The sequence below is a fragment of the Micropterus salmoides genome, unplaced genomic scaffold (genome assembly GCF_014851395.1).
Source record: "Micropterus salmoides isolate LMB-PRFRI ecotype aquatic unplaced genomic scaffold, ASM1485139v1 Ms_hic_scaffold_10, whole genome shotgun sequence".
In the NCBI taxonomy this organism is placed as follows: Eukaryota; Metazoa; Chordata; class Actinopteri; order Centrarchiformes; family Centrarchidae; genus Micropterus; species Micropterus salmoides.
This window is the reverse complement of record NW_024040041.1, coordinates 17843726-17859852: the sequence shown is the minus strand read 5'-3', so window position 1 is coordinate 17859852 and position 16127 is coordinate 17843726. Positions and strand designations below refer to the sequence as shown.

At 42.5% G+C, this 16127-nt stretch overlaps 1 protein-coding gene across 4 annotated transcripts in view; it reads left to right on the top strand.

The window, feature by feature from the left end:
- Positions 1 to 16127, top strand: part of cep112 (centrosomal protein 112) — a 103468-nt gene that overhangs the window by 60647 nt on the left and 26694 nt on the right. For 2 of the 4 annotated variants that reach the window (XM_038700131.1, XM_038700115.1), the window contains 2 exons: positions 798 to 1028; positions 12735 to 12797. In XM_038700131.1, coding sequence (XP_038556059.1) covers positions 798 to 1028; positions 12735 to 12797 — 294 coding nt within the window. Of the gene's footprint in view, positions 1 to 797; positions 1029 to 1662; positions 2416 to 4960; positions 5116 to 12734; positions 12798 to 16127 lie in introns of those variants that run through there. The other 2 variants (XR_005442031.1, XM_038700122.1) reach the window with 2 other exon arrangements.

Genomic DNA, 16127 nt, shown 5'->3' with positions numbered 1-16127 from the left:
AAACCGTAAGCTTATCTTTCCCATTTCCACATTTCCTAAACTCTTGAGATGTAGCCTCACTGCACGTGTCAGACCAGTCTTATTTCTGGTGTTTCAGAGGCCGTGGGGTTGTGCTTATTAGCATTCCTACTATGTAATGTTGACTCTCACTGGCAGCACTATTAAAGGGCTGTTCTGGGCAAAGTCAAGGCTGAGCAGTTCAAAAAGAGAGGGGTCAAGAGAGGGGTCAGGCCATCACAGAAGCCTCCACACAAACACCCAGAGGAAAACAAATATTTAAGCATGTTTGTGAAACTTTCCGACTAGTTAAAGTGTGGAGGCACTCCTTCACACTCTGCAGCAATCTATCTCTTTACTCAAATCGTGATTCCTATCGGTATACAGTGTGTCAACATTTAATTTAATTTCAACATCTCCCATAAGGGTACCATTATACAGAGATGGCAAATAAGGATGTAATCTGGAGATATTTGTTTCTATAGTTCTCTCTCTGTTCTTTGTCACTTACCTATTCGTCAGAGAACGTCCCAGTTTGTAGTCCATCAAGACATTGACAATGCATTCGTCAGTGCCAGAAATGTGCAAGTTATGAAAGATTTCTTAAATAAAGTACATTAAATAAACACATTTAGACTGATTTCTGCATACCATTAAAGATAATTTCCTCAACAGGACTATGAAATCTTAACCTAGGAGCCCCCACATCTCGGAGCCACACGATGTCTGTAGTTAATATAGTGAGAGTTAATATCAGTTATCTAAATCCACTATACATCTCTGTATCTGTCACTTTCCAGACGATTTCAGATTTGGAAGCAGAGTTGTCAAGTCTACATGAGGATCTTCAGGCTGTCCACGCACAGCATAAACAACAGTTGGCTGAGATGGCATTACTCCGGGAGGAGGAAAAGCAAAGGGCGTTCCTGGACAAAGAGTCCTCCCTGGACCGGCTTCGCTCTGACATGGAGCGCCTACGCAGCGACCTCGAGAGAAGCCACCAGCACGAGAAGGACGCTGCTCAAGAGAAGGTGGGTGACGGCCAGGAGGGAAAAGATGGGATAGGGTCAGTTTCCAATAGGAGGCTGTCACAGTAATCTGTTGCCTGTGCAGATGAATGCCTGTTTAATTTAAGGTCACATATAAAGTGAGTTAGGTGAGGAAAAGATAGTGAGAGGTAGAGAGATTGTGTTACCTCCTACATACAGAGGAAATTGTTGGTAGATGTGTGGTGTGCAAGAAAACTGCACTTGGGGTCAAGAAAGAGGGCATGAAGTAGCTTTGTTAGGCAGATTAGGTTTTTGGAAACCTTACACACAAGGATTTGGCAGCCCTAAAGTACAATTTCTCTTATACACAGCTGTAGTAAAGTTGGACAGCTGTACATGTGTGTTTGTTATGATTACATTCCTGTCGACAACTTTGTGCACGCAGCCCAAACATCAAGCTAGTGCAACAACACGAGGCATAGTAATATTACTTACTAGTCCACCAGAAAGAAGGCCAGCTAAGGATCTCTCTTGCACCGTTTTGGCTCTTTTAACTCATGCCAATGAGTAAAAGTATTAGTCCTGTATTTAGTCTTGTTCGGCCCCTGCTTTGTCACCCTTTTTTTTTTTCTGTTCCTCTCTTCCTCTGACTACATCATCTTGGGTCTTTTTGCAGCCTCTGCCATGAAATCCATACTGAGGGGATACCAAGCTAGCTTTCCTTATAACTAGCTTGCTGTTGAGTCGTCTTGGTGTGTGATGTGGTGCCATAAAGCATTACTCCGTTCTCGCAATGGGTTTCCTGCCTGGGATTCCAATGTTATACAGTGCAATACCAGGCACAGCGGTATCAGAGTGGCAATAACATTGACGGCATTCTCCCTATTACAAGTCAGTGTACCATCAAAATGATTTGGAAGCTGTTATTTTAAGATAAATACATACATAATGTTTCAAGACCGGAAATCTGAATATTCTCAATCAAGCTTTTTTTATCTTCTGTATGTATCACTTATTTCCTCTCCCACTGTCTCTCTGTATGTCTGCCTCTGTTTATGTCTACTCCTCCCATAGACATTTGTCAGAGAGAGTGTGAACCATGTTGTCTGGATCAAGCTATTGTTTTTCATCAGTGAGAACAGATTGTGTTTGTGTATCTGTGTGGGAATGGGACTGTTTATATATCTCTTTTATTCAAAGCCCTTTACAATTCACCTCTTATTCTCACACACACACTCCCATACTGATGACAACAAGCTACCTTGCAAGGTGCTGGCCAGACCATTGCAAGCAATTGGAGTTCAGTGTCTTGCTCAAGGACACTTGGACGTGTGGACAGGAGGACCTGGGGATCAAACCGCCACCTGCGATTAGTGGAGGACTCGCGATACCTGCTGAGCCACACAGGAGGAAGGCTTGCTTAACAAAGGTCTGCTGTATTCTACCTATTCCACAAGCTGGGGTTAAACCTGTGCATATGTCCTCTCAGATGCACCCACACAGCATCAGCCTTATCAAGATACTTGAGACACCCTGCATATTACTATTATAGTATTTTACTACATCCAAGATTCTTAAAGAGAATTGGGATATACCATTTTGAAATGTGCACACACAGTTAGGGGACTGGACTTAAGGGTCAGTCATAGAGGGGAAACTACAGCATTTCTGTCATTATACAGCTTTGCTTTTTGCTATCTTAGTGAACCAGGAAGTACTTCAATTAGAACTTCTGAGGCTGTCCCTCTCTTTCTTTCTCTCTTTCTGTCTCATGTTCACTCCCCTCGCCACTACAGAAACTGCATCCACGGCTGGGAAATCACCCATAATCTTGTGCTGGTCTAGCAGGAAGCTGACCTAAGGTGGTGTTGATCAGAACCTAATCCCTCGGCAGGGCCCATCAAAGAGAGCTTTTTTCATTAGACACCATCCCGCACCAGCTGCACAGCATTAGCCCCGGAATGCAGGGACTTCCAAAGCACCCAGGCGGCCATTTTGGCTCCATATGGCACACAGAACCAGGGGTACTAAGGGGAAAGAGATCCGAGAAAAAGAGTGTGCTTATTACAGGGTAAATTTGAAGAAATCGTTCAATTTCCTATCAGTGCCTTTTTCTTTTTCTTTTTTTACTTTTTGGATATGTGAAGTCTGTTTTGCAGCTAAAAGTTATTTTATCTTTTTGGCACACTTTAATTCCTCTCTTTCATACACGGGGGGGGAATGACCCACAGTTGTCTGGGAATCTGGAGTGGATTCAAAGCAGTGAGGCTGAATGTTGAACTTAAACTGATAACAGTATAAGCAATGTGCTAGCTTCACTTTTTATGAAAGAGATTAATGATTTCTCTGTCCTTTTTTGTCAGCTGAAAGCGCATGCTTCTAAAAAAAAAAAAAAAAAAAAACTCACCAAAGGTTTAACGTCTTACTTTCCCCCCTTTTTTTTACTTTCTAATCTGTCTCCAAGTTTGACTTCGTAGTGGGCAGGGAGAACTTTCACTACTTTTTTGTGCCCTGTTTTTTTTTTCACATGGGATTGAAGTCAGCCAGCTCTCAGATCCATATTGACTAGTTCGCCCTGTTTTGTAAGCTGAAAAATTTCATTCTTTTGAAGCAGACAGAAATGCTGTCCTCTGCAGTCCACCATGCTCTTGGAAGCAGAGCCTGGGCCGGCTCTTCCGTTTTCTTTTTTTTTATTTGAACACATCTCCCAGATGCTGGAAAAAAGGCCAGAGAAATCCATTAAATCCATGAATGGATTCCCATCAAAGACGCATGTTTTAAGGGGGAGAGAGAGGGATACAGGGGGATGTTTTGGGAGTAGACAGTTGAAGCTGTTGGAATAAAATAATGAGAAACAGAATATCAGAGGAGATAAGATCAGACGTTAAGATAGTTCCATACATTTGAGCTGCATCAAAAAGAAAGGAGGAGAGAAGGAAAAGTGATGGAGGTAGGCTGAGTAGAAGGTGTGTGTGTGTGTGTGTGTGTGTGTGTGTGTGGGGGGGGGTTGACATTGAAGTTTATCTTTGTGTGTGTGGCTGTGTTCATGGGTGAGACTGAACGTACACAACCCCAGACCTCCCAATCTCCATTCTCCACTGAGGGGCCTGTGAAGCTGCCTCTGTGCCAGATAACAACGCCTCATCTCTGGGCTACAGTGAGCACGATTCCCTCCTCTCACACACACCACCTCCTTATCTAACTTTCTTATTCTCCTCCAAACCTCAACCCTCCTCTCCATTTCTCTCTTTCCCCCACGCCCCCCCCCCTCCCTTCAAGTTGTGGCAAAGCCCAGTACATTGGGCCTTTCCAGAAAGAGCTGGCCTTACCAGAAGTCAGGGCTGGGCTTTGAGGAAGTGTGGGAACACGGTTTGTTACCACACGTACACAGGCACACTCCTATATGATTGGTAACATATAAAACACAGGTCTTATTTGCAATTAGTGTTTAATAGGCAATATTTATGTAAGCTTAAGGTTTGGTTTGTGGAGAGGTCTTTGTGTTGGACCTCTTCACCTCACACAGCTGTGTCCTACTCACTCCCTGCTTGTCAATACTAGAGATCCGAGATACTGTGAAACAAAAGATCAGGAGGCCTCAGGTCTGATAGGAAATGAATAACGTCTAGAACATTGTATTCATATTTTCTCTTAGTCTGGAGAGCTAGGCTCTTTGAAGTTACTTTGATAGTTGTATGTACTGTGAATGTTTGCGTATTGCGCATGTACTGCATACACCATGTTTAAGTGCCCTCATTCTTATGGCTTTTAATTACCATTGTAAATGCCGCCATACTTGTGCATAAAAAGTATGTATTCACAAAAACACACACAGGGGCGGGGGACAGGGGGGGAAGCCCACACTTTCTGATGATTTTTCAGGCAAGTAGTAGTTGTAGTACTTTTACTTTTAGTGTGTGTGTGTGTGTGTGTGTGTGTGTGTGTGTGTGTGTACATGTCTACTTTCACTTCAGATCAAAGGCAATGGGCATTTCATCAAACACTAACCAAGTGTGACAAAACCACCTGGAGGCAAACATCAGCCAATGAACCAGTGAGCTTTTTGGCATGCAGTAACCAATCCCTGCTCGCTGTGTCACAGCACTAGTGACCCTCTGGCCATGCCCTGTGTGCCTCCCTTGACATGAAAGGTACACACACACACAGGTTAAGCATTAGAAAGCTGAGGTATGAAGGCCTCTGTCTTGCAGTTAGTCTGTTTTTGTTCCCCTGCTGGTAATTCCTCTTGCTTTAAGAAGGTAGTCTTTGCAAATCAAACAACTTGAGAGGTTCTTCCTCTAAAAGTTAGGTTGGCTCAGATACAGTGTATGGGGTAAAGTCCCCGAGCTAGAGCTGGAGCTTTCTTTTGTGTATCTCCACTCATTATGACATGACACTGCAGTTGTAAAGGGCTTTCAGATGACATAACACAGTTTGTTTGACAGTCAGTGATACAGGACTTGTCATGGGCTACGTTTCCATTCAGTTTAAACACTCCCGAAAACTCCAGGACAGGTGATTCACTTCGATGAAGTTTACTGGGACTCTTGTGAAACTGTAACACAGTACAATAGGATATTTATATCATTAAAGAAGCTAAACACACAGTATCAAGGTAAGCAGCACCGCTTAGCTAACATAGCTGTGTAGCATATGAATTGAAACACAATCGAGCTAGCAGCAATAAAACATAGAGCTAACTTAGCCTAGCATAAACTAATTAGCCATCACGATATATGATAACTTAACATTACACAATGAAAAATGCTTACAGACGTTGCCTTAGCAAAGAGGGAGAATGAAAAGCAATCAACTCAGAAGCTGATGGGTGGAAGAGCTCACACATGACCGTAGCAGTTGGCACCACATGGCAGTTTTCTTTTTGGTTTCCCAGCATACACTGGTCCTAGGTTGCCACAGCTACAAAAATAAACAAACTACACTGAGCCGCTGAAACAAAGGGACAAACATATTTTCTAGGGGCATAACAGGACTACATACATGCCACTGTTCTTTGGTATCATTGCAAACAGCCTCTACTAAACACAGAAATGAACTACAAAATCGAATTAACTCAGTTCATGTATTTGTTTGACTTAAAATAACTAGTAGACAGTACATCTGATCAAATGTGTGTTTCAGTAAGATCAACTTGTTGGCTATTATTTGCTGAGCATTGCTAGCCCTCTGTAGATGTATTATCTTGTATCCAGATATTCACACTGCATCTCGATTCAGTCGTGATGGATCATTTGTGAGTAGATTTTGTCCCGCCGCTCACATTTTATTTAATCTGTGAGAAACTGGGGAAAAAAAAACTTGTTTGTGATCACACAGCTGGAGATTGCAGCGGCAGTTTGGTACCTCGGCTCGGGCATACACTTCAAACCCTCATTTAAGTTGTTTGGCAAAAGAAAAGCATCTGTATACAACTGTTGTTTGTTGCGCTTTGTACAAAGCTGACTAGGCAGTCTTTTAATGTGGCCTGAGATGCATCTGCTTTCACACTATTTTCCATTTTCACATGCGTTCCCTGACCATCGTTAAATGTGGTTTGACTGATTGGAACTTAATGTGTCTTCAATGTGTTCTTGTTGCATTCACATCCATATTTAGAGCTGTGCACTTGTGAGCAGACCACCCAAGATGTTTTTGTTTTGTTTTTGTGCAAAATATGCACACAGCTTTTTCAGATTTTCAGTTGGAAGTTACAGTTCAAACACGGTGCCTTGGTTGCTTCGTGCATCTTTTTTCATTGACACAAGGAGAATGTCCACAAGCAAGTGATCGTACAGTTTCAATAAAGAACCTGTATGTCCACCTAAAACTACAGAGTAGTCCTAACATTAAACTCAGACTGCCGAGAGTTAAACCAGGCATATGAGGCAGATAATACACATTTTCTAGTACATACGTTAACATTTTATCCATCCATTAACACTTGCTTTGATCCCGGCCCTCTAAGAATGTGTATTGTTCTCTCTCTCAGCCAGAAGATGGTGGTACGGGGTTGTTGTCATTGTTGTTGTCATATCCACGTCTTGTTCTTCTCTCTTATCCCCCCCACCCCCCCGTCACTGCTGACTTATTAGGTTGGTCCTCTGCCATTTGGAGATACACCAAATCACATTATTTAGTCGGTCATGGATTAGACGAGGAGGAGAGAAACATAGTCTGAGGGATGATCAAAGAGGGCAACATTCACCTCACACTGACAGAGAAACTGGGAGACAAAAGAGGTGGGGAGGCAGAGTGACGGCTCTGATTTTAGGGGCGATAGAGGTAGTTCAGGATGTTTGGTGTAGGATATTCAGGATATCGGAACTATGTGTCTGAATTTGTATTTGTCTGCTGTTGGTGTGTGTTTACATCATAGCTGCTGCACAAACGCACGTTAAAGCGTTTTCGAGATTGTGTTCTCGTGTTTGTGTGTGAACATATGTTATGTGTTTGCAAGCATGCACGCATGCCCAGACCTATCTGAGCTTCTGGTTTCCTCAGTGCACCATCGGGCCCGGCGGCAGAGAGAGAGAGCGAGAGAGAGAGTGAGAGCGAGTGAGTCACCCAGCAGATGAAAGAGTCAAAGTAAAGGCTCTGCCGTCCCAAAAAAACATCACACAGCTCCCTTGCTCACTTTTTGAAGTCATCCAAGAGGAGGGAGGGGAAGCGACACACTTTCTCAATCGCATTAAAACATGGCGTCAGGCAGCTCCCATCTTGTTGCACGCTATAGATTACACTTTGGTTTGAAGTGGAGTTTTAAGTGGGACACCATGATATTGGGCTCTGGTTTTTTTTGTTGGGTTAAGTTCCTAATTCAACTCAGAATCATCTTGCATCTGAACATCAGGCAGACTTATTGATCAAAGTAGGGATGGAGCCATAAATAGATAGGAAGTGAGGTCTACCTAGGCAGAAAACTAGAAAGACAGAATTTCATCACAGTTCTATAAAAGTTCAATGACCAGTTGGGGGGGGAAACGTTACATCTCATTTAGCAAAATAGCTTCTGTCATAGCTTAACAGTCATCTTGAGTTAAGAGCTTTGACTGTGTAATAGTTCACACAACTCTGTACACAGCAAACATGAATAAGACACTTTTTCTGTGGTTTTAAACTCTCTCCATTAACAGCCTCAAACAAACTTTGTTTTTCTTGACCTTATGATGCGGGTTAGGTGTTAAGCCCACTCACACTGATGCTAATGGATGTAATTGGTTTTCTGATACCAAGAACAGGCTGGTTGAGTGTTTAATCACTGAACATTTGGTATGTTGAGTGTGTTGTCTGTTTGTTTGATGTATGTTTATCTGCGTATGCCTGCATCTGTATTTGTGTGTGCCCACGATGCATTATTTCTGTGTACTGTGTGTGATGCGGCACTGACAGTGAGCAACAGGGATTAAGAGAATCACTACTGACAGGCAGTGATGGCAAACTGTGAAATGGAAATAAAGCCTCTTGTCATTACAGCACCAACTCCCTCTCTCACACACGCAGATACACAGGCAAGCGCAGCAAGACAGCAATGATTACAGACAAACGAGCAAATAACATCTCCCAGCTCTCCACTCACTGGCAGATTGAACTCAAATTGTTGTGAGAGACATACATAGTGAACAGAGGATTGTTTTGAATGCTTACAAATGGTGCTGCCACTAAAACTGAAGGCTTCGTGGAGCAACAGGGAAAAGCTTCTCTTTGAATGGGGGCGGTGGGGGGGGTTTCGAGAAATGAACCCCACAATTCAGCTCCCTAGTATGCAATACACAGCATGTTGTGGGCAGGGTGAAACCACCAACACCTGTTAAAAGACTGTGTTTTGTGCCTAAAAAACACCCCTGCCCTTTACCTAACCACCTGTCAGTCGGTATTCACATTGTGTCCTTTCTGTGTGTGGCGTGACGTCATCCTTGCGTCAGTGGTTTTATATCTTTTGTCAGAGTTCAGCTTTAGGATGACACTGAAAACCGTAATTGCTCTTTAGCAATGTGAGATGATTGGAAACATATCGGAGAAAAATGCCATATGGAGGCAATATCCTGTCCAGGACTACAGACTGCACGGAGCAGATTCTGAAAATATTGGAAACCGACACACTCTTGACTTGAACGCACACACACAGGAGTTATCATGTGTTGGCAATATTACTCTATTGAGAAATGTTTACTTTGGTTTCTTCCTCCTTTAGCAACAATACAACGGCCCAGTCCAAACAATGGGACTGCACACCTTGAGCAAATTTCACTTCCAAGCAGCTATAGATAAAAAGTGTTTGCCCTTCGTGCACCCTGTTTGTCCATTGTCTGTGTTTGAATAAGTGTCACTTGTGTGCATATCTTTAAGTGTGTGTGTGCATGTGTGCGTGCGTCAGAGAGAGTAAGTTGTCACCTTGTTTTCTGACACTCCTGTCAGTCCCTTTTTTAGTGTATCACTATGTGTCTATATGTATATGTGTGTGTGTGTGTGTTTGGCCTGGTTCCCACTGCAGATTATTAATTAAGTTCTGGTAAGCGGTGCATGCCTTGCCTTCAGATCCACTTCCACTCTCTTTAACACACACACATGCGCGCGCACACAAACACAAACACGCACACACTTCAAAGAAGCCGCTCTCCACACAGCAAGGATTAAGAGGCGATTGAAGAGCCTGATACAGCCTCAAAGTGCCTTCAGCACAAAAATGCCTTTGGCAGGGCACAGGTAGTCTCTTTGAAAGTGCTTTCACACACACACACCTTTACACATATATAGCTGGGCTTTTAATTTAGCTGACTTTCCCTTTGTATTTGTCACACTCCTGTTGGGCTATTTTTCCTTGCATGTACTACCCACATCTTCATCTATTTCCAGCCATTTTTAATGTGTGTCTAGATGGTTGAGCTCTATAATGTATGAAGTTGTATAATGCTTCCTGCTGAATTCCCCCGAGCGGCTGTAGGTAAAAGGAATAGGCTAGTAGCAAGCTCTTTATGTTTTTATGAAACATCTGAGCCTGTTTGCATGTCAATATGGCCATATGTTTCCATGAATACACTCACATGTGAACACAGTCATATAAAGTACACACGCCTCATTACCTCACAGCCAATTGCAAAGGTGATGCTGATGTATAACTTTGATGTCAACATTTTCACTACGTAGGCATATTTAAGTCTCATCCTTTGCTATAATATAGACTACAAAGATAATCAAATCCAAGAATTATGATGATGTGTCTCATATTTGTGGTGTTTGTGGTGATCTGTTAAAAAGAGCTAGAGTTATGATCAAAATAAATCTTATACTAACTTTAACCACAGTGTCACTTTAACTAAACTGTAGTCAAGATGGGGAGGACAAATGTGTCAGCTGTAAAGAAAAACATCGAAAGACTCCATTTGCACCCCTCTCCCACACACAGTTCTTTCTTTTCTTCATCCTTTTTTGTCCAGCCCTCTCTCATCAGCTGCTACAGGGCCCCTAGGGACAGACGGGCTGCCACTCAGAGTCCTGGCGCACGAAGACAGGCCAGTATCCTTGGTGATGGCTCTGTGTTTCCGTGGTGACAGGCGTGTCCGCTCAGAGCAGGACGGCGGTGTTTGTCAGGAAGTATTTGGATAGGGTGCAATGCTCAGGTGTTGATGGCTCGAGGGATGCGTTCAATGAAACAGTGTTTGTTAGTGAGTTGTCTGTCTGTCAGTGGCTGCCAGGACAAGAGTTGCGTGCGTGCGTCTGTCTGTCTGTCTGTCTGTCTCATGGGTGTTTTTTACCTGTATAAATCAGGTTTACTGCATTTTAAAATAATTTTCTAAATATATTTCTGAATGGAAGGTGTTTTTATACGTCCCATTTCTTCGATAAACAGGACTTTTTCAAGAATTAAAAAGAATACATGTGTTGATGTCATCACATCAATGGCATTGCGAGACCTTGGTTGGTAATGATGTTCAGCCTGAATATCTGGTAATGTGAGCAGTTTACAGATCCAGTCTTTAACCTCCGAAACTGCTCATAGACTTCTCGGGCCGCTCCGATGATCTCAAACATGTTTGATATTTTGGAGTTAAATCTAGATGATTGGGTCAGTACAACTAACTAACGTTGGAGCCCTTGGGACTAATGTTAGCTAGCATCCTGCTGTTGACAGATATTAAAACTGACAGTTAAAGTCGCAGTGTGGGACTTTTTCATATAAAATCAATGTCTGTTACATTCAAGCTATTTGGTAACAATTTAATACAATGCTGATGAAACCTATCACCACCAGGTAAATCCCTCTGTTTTAAATCTGAAGTCTGTGTCGACATTCCCGCGCTAGCACTCCATTAGTGATGTGTTTTATGCCAGCAATGGTTGGTTTGCCAGAGCTGAAGGAGGGAGCAACCGTAGCCACCGCAGCAACTCGGAGTCTTTATTTCATAAGCACGTCAACAGTGTTGTGTAATTACTCTCACTAACAAAAGGGGGAGACAAAATTTCTGCACTGCAAGTTTAAATCTCACCTCCAGTTCTCCCTAAAGAATAGACAACCTGTGTTTACCGCGTCTCCCCTACCATTTTCTCATCCAGACTTGTGCTTTTTGTTTTTTTTCACCCTGCAAAGCATTACCACAGCAAATTGTCACCCCATGAGACCACATGAGGTGGTATCCTGTAGTGTGTGATGCGGCATTATTTTCAAAATGATTTAGGATTTTAAAACTCCTGTAGTCTTTACTGGGGTATAGAGAGCAGGTTTTTAGAGTTTCTTACCATTGGGAAAATGTATATCAACAAATAGTGACTGGCATGTTGTGATGCAAAATAGAAGAGCACAATGATGTTGTATACAGTAAATACAAGTACCTGGCAATTAAGACAGCTGTGATGTGCCAAGCAGTGTTATGAATGATGAGATGTTTTCAAAATAATAGCAGAAGAATCTGAAAAATATAAATATACTGTACTTTATACTTTCAGACATGAATTAAAACTTGAATAGACTTACCTGCCTTTGGAAATGAAGACCTATATGCCCCATTAATTTAGCATAAGTCTTTCTACAGTGCTTGTATAGACCTTGTCACTGTGCTTACAGGCAGCTATTGACATCCCCATCGAATTCCAGCACTTCACACCTAATTATCGCACTCCACTGTTCAGCCTCTCATTGAAACTCTGGCATCACAACACAGCTAGGCGAACGGAGGCAGATCTTGTATTAGACACTCGCAGTCTTTGCTTCCAGCTGGCTAGCTTCCCATAGAGAAACAACCGATAACAAAGAGACAAGCGCCGCTCAATAAACTCCTAACAACAATCTCCATTCACTCCTATTCTGTCTCCACCACGTTGTGTCTCCCAGCTTCTCCCGATCATCTCTCTTTTTTTTTTTTTCTCCCTATAGCTAATTGGCAGCAACATTTTAATTCCCCCTGCCCCCCTCCTCCTTGTTAAGTGATGAATTGTTGGCAGGAGATCAAAGGGGAGTGGTGCCCACTGTGCACCATGCCCGTCACTACCTGCTGGCACACATGAACGTTGGGACTGGCACTGTGCCAAGGGGCCACAGGCCTACGCCGCGGGGACACGCTGCCAAGAGGCAGAGGTCAACATGAGTGTGTATCTGTGTGTGTGTGTGTGTGTGTGTGTGTGTGTGTAAGCATGGAGGGTAGCGTGTGCACTTCCTAACAGAAGATTCAATTTCACAACTCTCTCTCTTTGTGTCTCTCTATCTGTCTGTCTGCATATCTCTTTCTCACACTCCCCTCTCCCTTCTTGTTGCAGACCAACAGCAGGTTGAAGCAGATTGAGAAGGAGTACAGTCAGAAGCTTGCCAAGTCTGCCCAGGTAATCAGTTTCTCTTCTACCCTTTTCCCCCTCTCTTTCATTTTATACTGCTCTTTTTCCACTGAACTGCTTGAAGGGTGGGACAAATGTACTGATGGGAGAGGTGAGGTAGCACACATGAACACACACACTCTCTTGAAACCCCCCCCGCAAGCCAGCTTGCCCTTTACCCTCAAGCATATATGCACATACTTACTTTTTGTGTGGACCCCAGGAAGAGTAGCGGATGCATTTTTTGCATCAGCTAATTGGGATCCTAATAAATCAAATGAAAAATCCCTGTGTCCAGAGGTGTTAGCTCTCCATGCAGCTCGAACCGAATTGTGTGAATTCAGCAGAGGTTATCAGTTTTCATAATGTGTTGGCAGTTTAAAACCTTATTTTCTTTATACTGTCATATTAGACAGAATACTGCCTATAGCCTTGTCTTTTTCTCTGCTTACCGTGGAATTCAGCCTTCGGCTTCCCAGCCAATCCTAACAGCAACTCTTGATGCCCAGCAGACATAGGCAGAAAGAGACTCTCTAGACATAAGGTTGTGAATCTACAGACAAAACACTGTGTGTTTAAGGACACATACCAAGGCTGAGAATATGTGTAAGTACCTTCATCTGAACTTCAGTATCCCCAAGCCTAGCGAGCTCAGAGGTCCATTTGCAAATATGTGAATATTGCTATAAACTCTGAAAGACAGCTCACTCTTTTTGAAATTCTTTTAAGTGCCACCACAACACGTAAAGGTAACTCTTCTCTGTAAAGTATGTTCTGGTAATAAATAATACAAATGATTCCCTTAAACCTAAAGTAATCAATATTTTTATATAACAGTGAATCAAATACCTACCTATAATGTGAATGGTGTCGCTCGGAGTGAGCAAGGAGAGTAAATATTAGACATAGATTTCTCAGGTGGCCAGAAACCCAAATCCAAATGAATACTAATGTTCCTCAGTGTCTCCTGAATTGCAGCATTAGGTTAATATATAAATGCCACAAGTGGCCAAAAATCAATTCCCGCTGCTTCAAAATCCACACATTGTTTGATCTACCTTGTATTCGCCACTTTGCAGTGCCCACTTGTTCTGTGAGAGATTGACGTTGGACTGCTGTGGGCTGTATATTGAAGGGGCTGCATCCAGATTTATGCTTCTCCGCTGAGTTGTTATATTTAGTGTTGGAAATGATTTATAGTTTGTAGTTACAGTCAGTTTAGCCCTGTGATAACCGTAGCACCACTGTAACACTAAATCAGTTTGTCATATTACCAGTCTCAGTGTCATGTATTAATTGTATACATTTTTTTAGTAATTTGGAGGGAAGGTTTGTACTGGAAATGGCTTTGCTAGTTAGATTAGAAAATGAACATTTGTCTAACTACTTTAAAGGAGAAGTTAGCCCTGACGTGTAATGTAATTATTTCATTAGAGCCTCTGCAACTTCTTGAAGCAGAAGTATGAATCGACCTTAAAACATCCGTTAATCGTCAGTTATATTTATCACGCTTAAAGTGTCACATTTGTCCTTTGTCCGTTTACTTTCACTAGTATTCTCTCCTCCTTTTTCTCTTGCCTGACCTCTAATACTGCTTTATTCCATATCCATACTTGTTTCTCCTCCTCCTTTCATGGCATTGTCTGGCCACACTTCCAGCGGAGGGCCTTATGTTTAACATTACTTCTTGTCTCCTCTGACTGAGCCCAGTTAGAACTGAGGTAATTCTTGTCTCTATCCAGGTAAATATAACTTCCCAGGACACACTCTTGTCACTCAACAAAATGACTTCAAAAGTTCAGGCTGTTTTTATCTCACAAGTTAAAAAGATCCAAAACACCCTAAGTAGTGTTTATGTTACAAAAGAAAAGAGTTTTTTTCTTGATTATGTAGCAGGGTAAAATATCACAATCATTTGGCTGTAATTGCACCTTGTTACCCAAAGAGGAGATTCAAAGGGAGGAGGAGGGGGTTGTTGTTTTTCTTTCTTTCTATTTTTTTTTTTTTTAAATCCCTCCATTTTGGGTTGGCTGGCAAAGGCACAGAGTTGAAAGTGGGGTTGACAAGCAGATGTTGTGAGAGAACGGTAGCTTATTAGGTTACACAATGCTCGACTTCAAAAGAAGTCGGATGCTGTGCGAAAGTTCAGCCGTGTTTGCCCGCTTTGTCGGTGCGGTGCCACACACCACCGCAGACAAAGCAAAAAGTCATTAATCCTCTGTTTTGGGGACACAAAGCTGGCGAAGGTTCAACAAACAACACTCTTCTGACTGTAAAGAGCAGTCTCTGTGTGCAGAATTCAACACCTTTTGTTAAAGTGTGTTGTTAGATTTTTTTAATCATTGCAAACATATTAATATGCGTGATTAATAAGGGGTTTTTGTCGTGGGTTTGGACGGCTTTGTTTTAAAAGGTAAAAGTGGAACCCTCCCTTTGGGGCAACTCACTCAAGTGTAAACAAGAGGCCTTTGAACCTCAAAGGCTAACCCCAGTTGTTAACCCCTTCGTGTCTGACAGGGGGCATCGCTCTTGAGCTCAGCTGCATGGCTAATAGCCCAATTAAAAACACACCTCGCCATAAATTATCCTAAAGGGAATGGGGACACACCACGTAAGGGCATAAGTTTATGTGCAGGCACACACACACACATCCATTTATCTTGCATGTTACATCTTTGCTTTTGTCTCTCTTTCTCTGTCTTTCTCATACACACACAGACACACAAACACAGACTCTCCTAATTAGTGTCTCTCCAATCCTATGTGTAAAGCGTCTCTAGCTGTGAGTGGTCCTCCCGGGTGACCTGTGAACTGAACGGGACTGTGCTCTCTTCCCCCACTTAATGACCAGTCTACAGTGGGTGGTAGCTGTGGTACTACTGGTGGGAGATCATTACTTTATCTCTGACCATCATCTGTGGGAGTAGGTAGGAGGTGGAGGGAATTTGCCACGGGAGGCACAGGGCATGAGAAGTACCATGTTCTGGAAGAAAGAGGTTGAAGTTCACTCCATATGCAAATGTCACTCATTTTTTCTTCGCCCACCACTGGTTGTTAAATTTCACAGTCTTCACATGTGACCTCATAGGCATGTATTAACCAAATAGTTTCACTGTTTATTCCTTTTGATAAATTCTCACTTCTTAAAAGATGCTTTAAAATAGTAATGTACCATCCTTGGCTGTTTACATTTCAGGTTATTATCTATATTGATCCTTGTTGAAGTTGCAATAATACTTTTACATTAACTATGGCTCAATGTCCATATGTAGTCTGAACGAGTGTCAAACCCACAGAGAATCATCACCCGACTCTAGATCTCTACTCAGCTCTACTGGC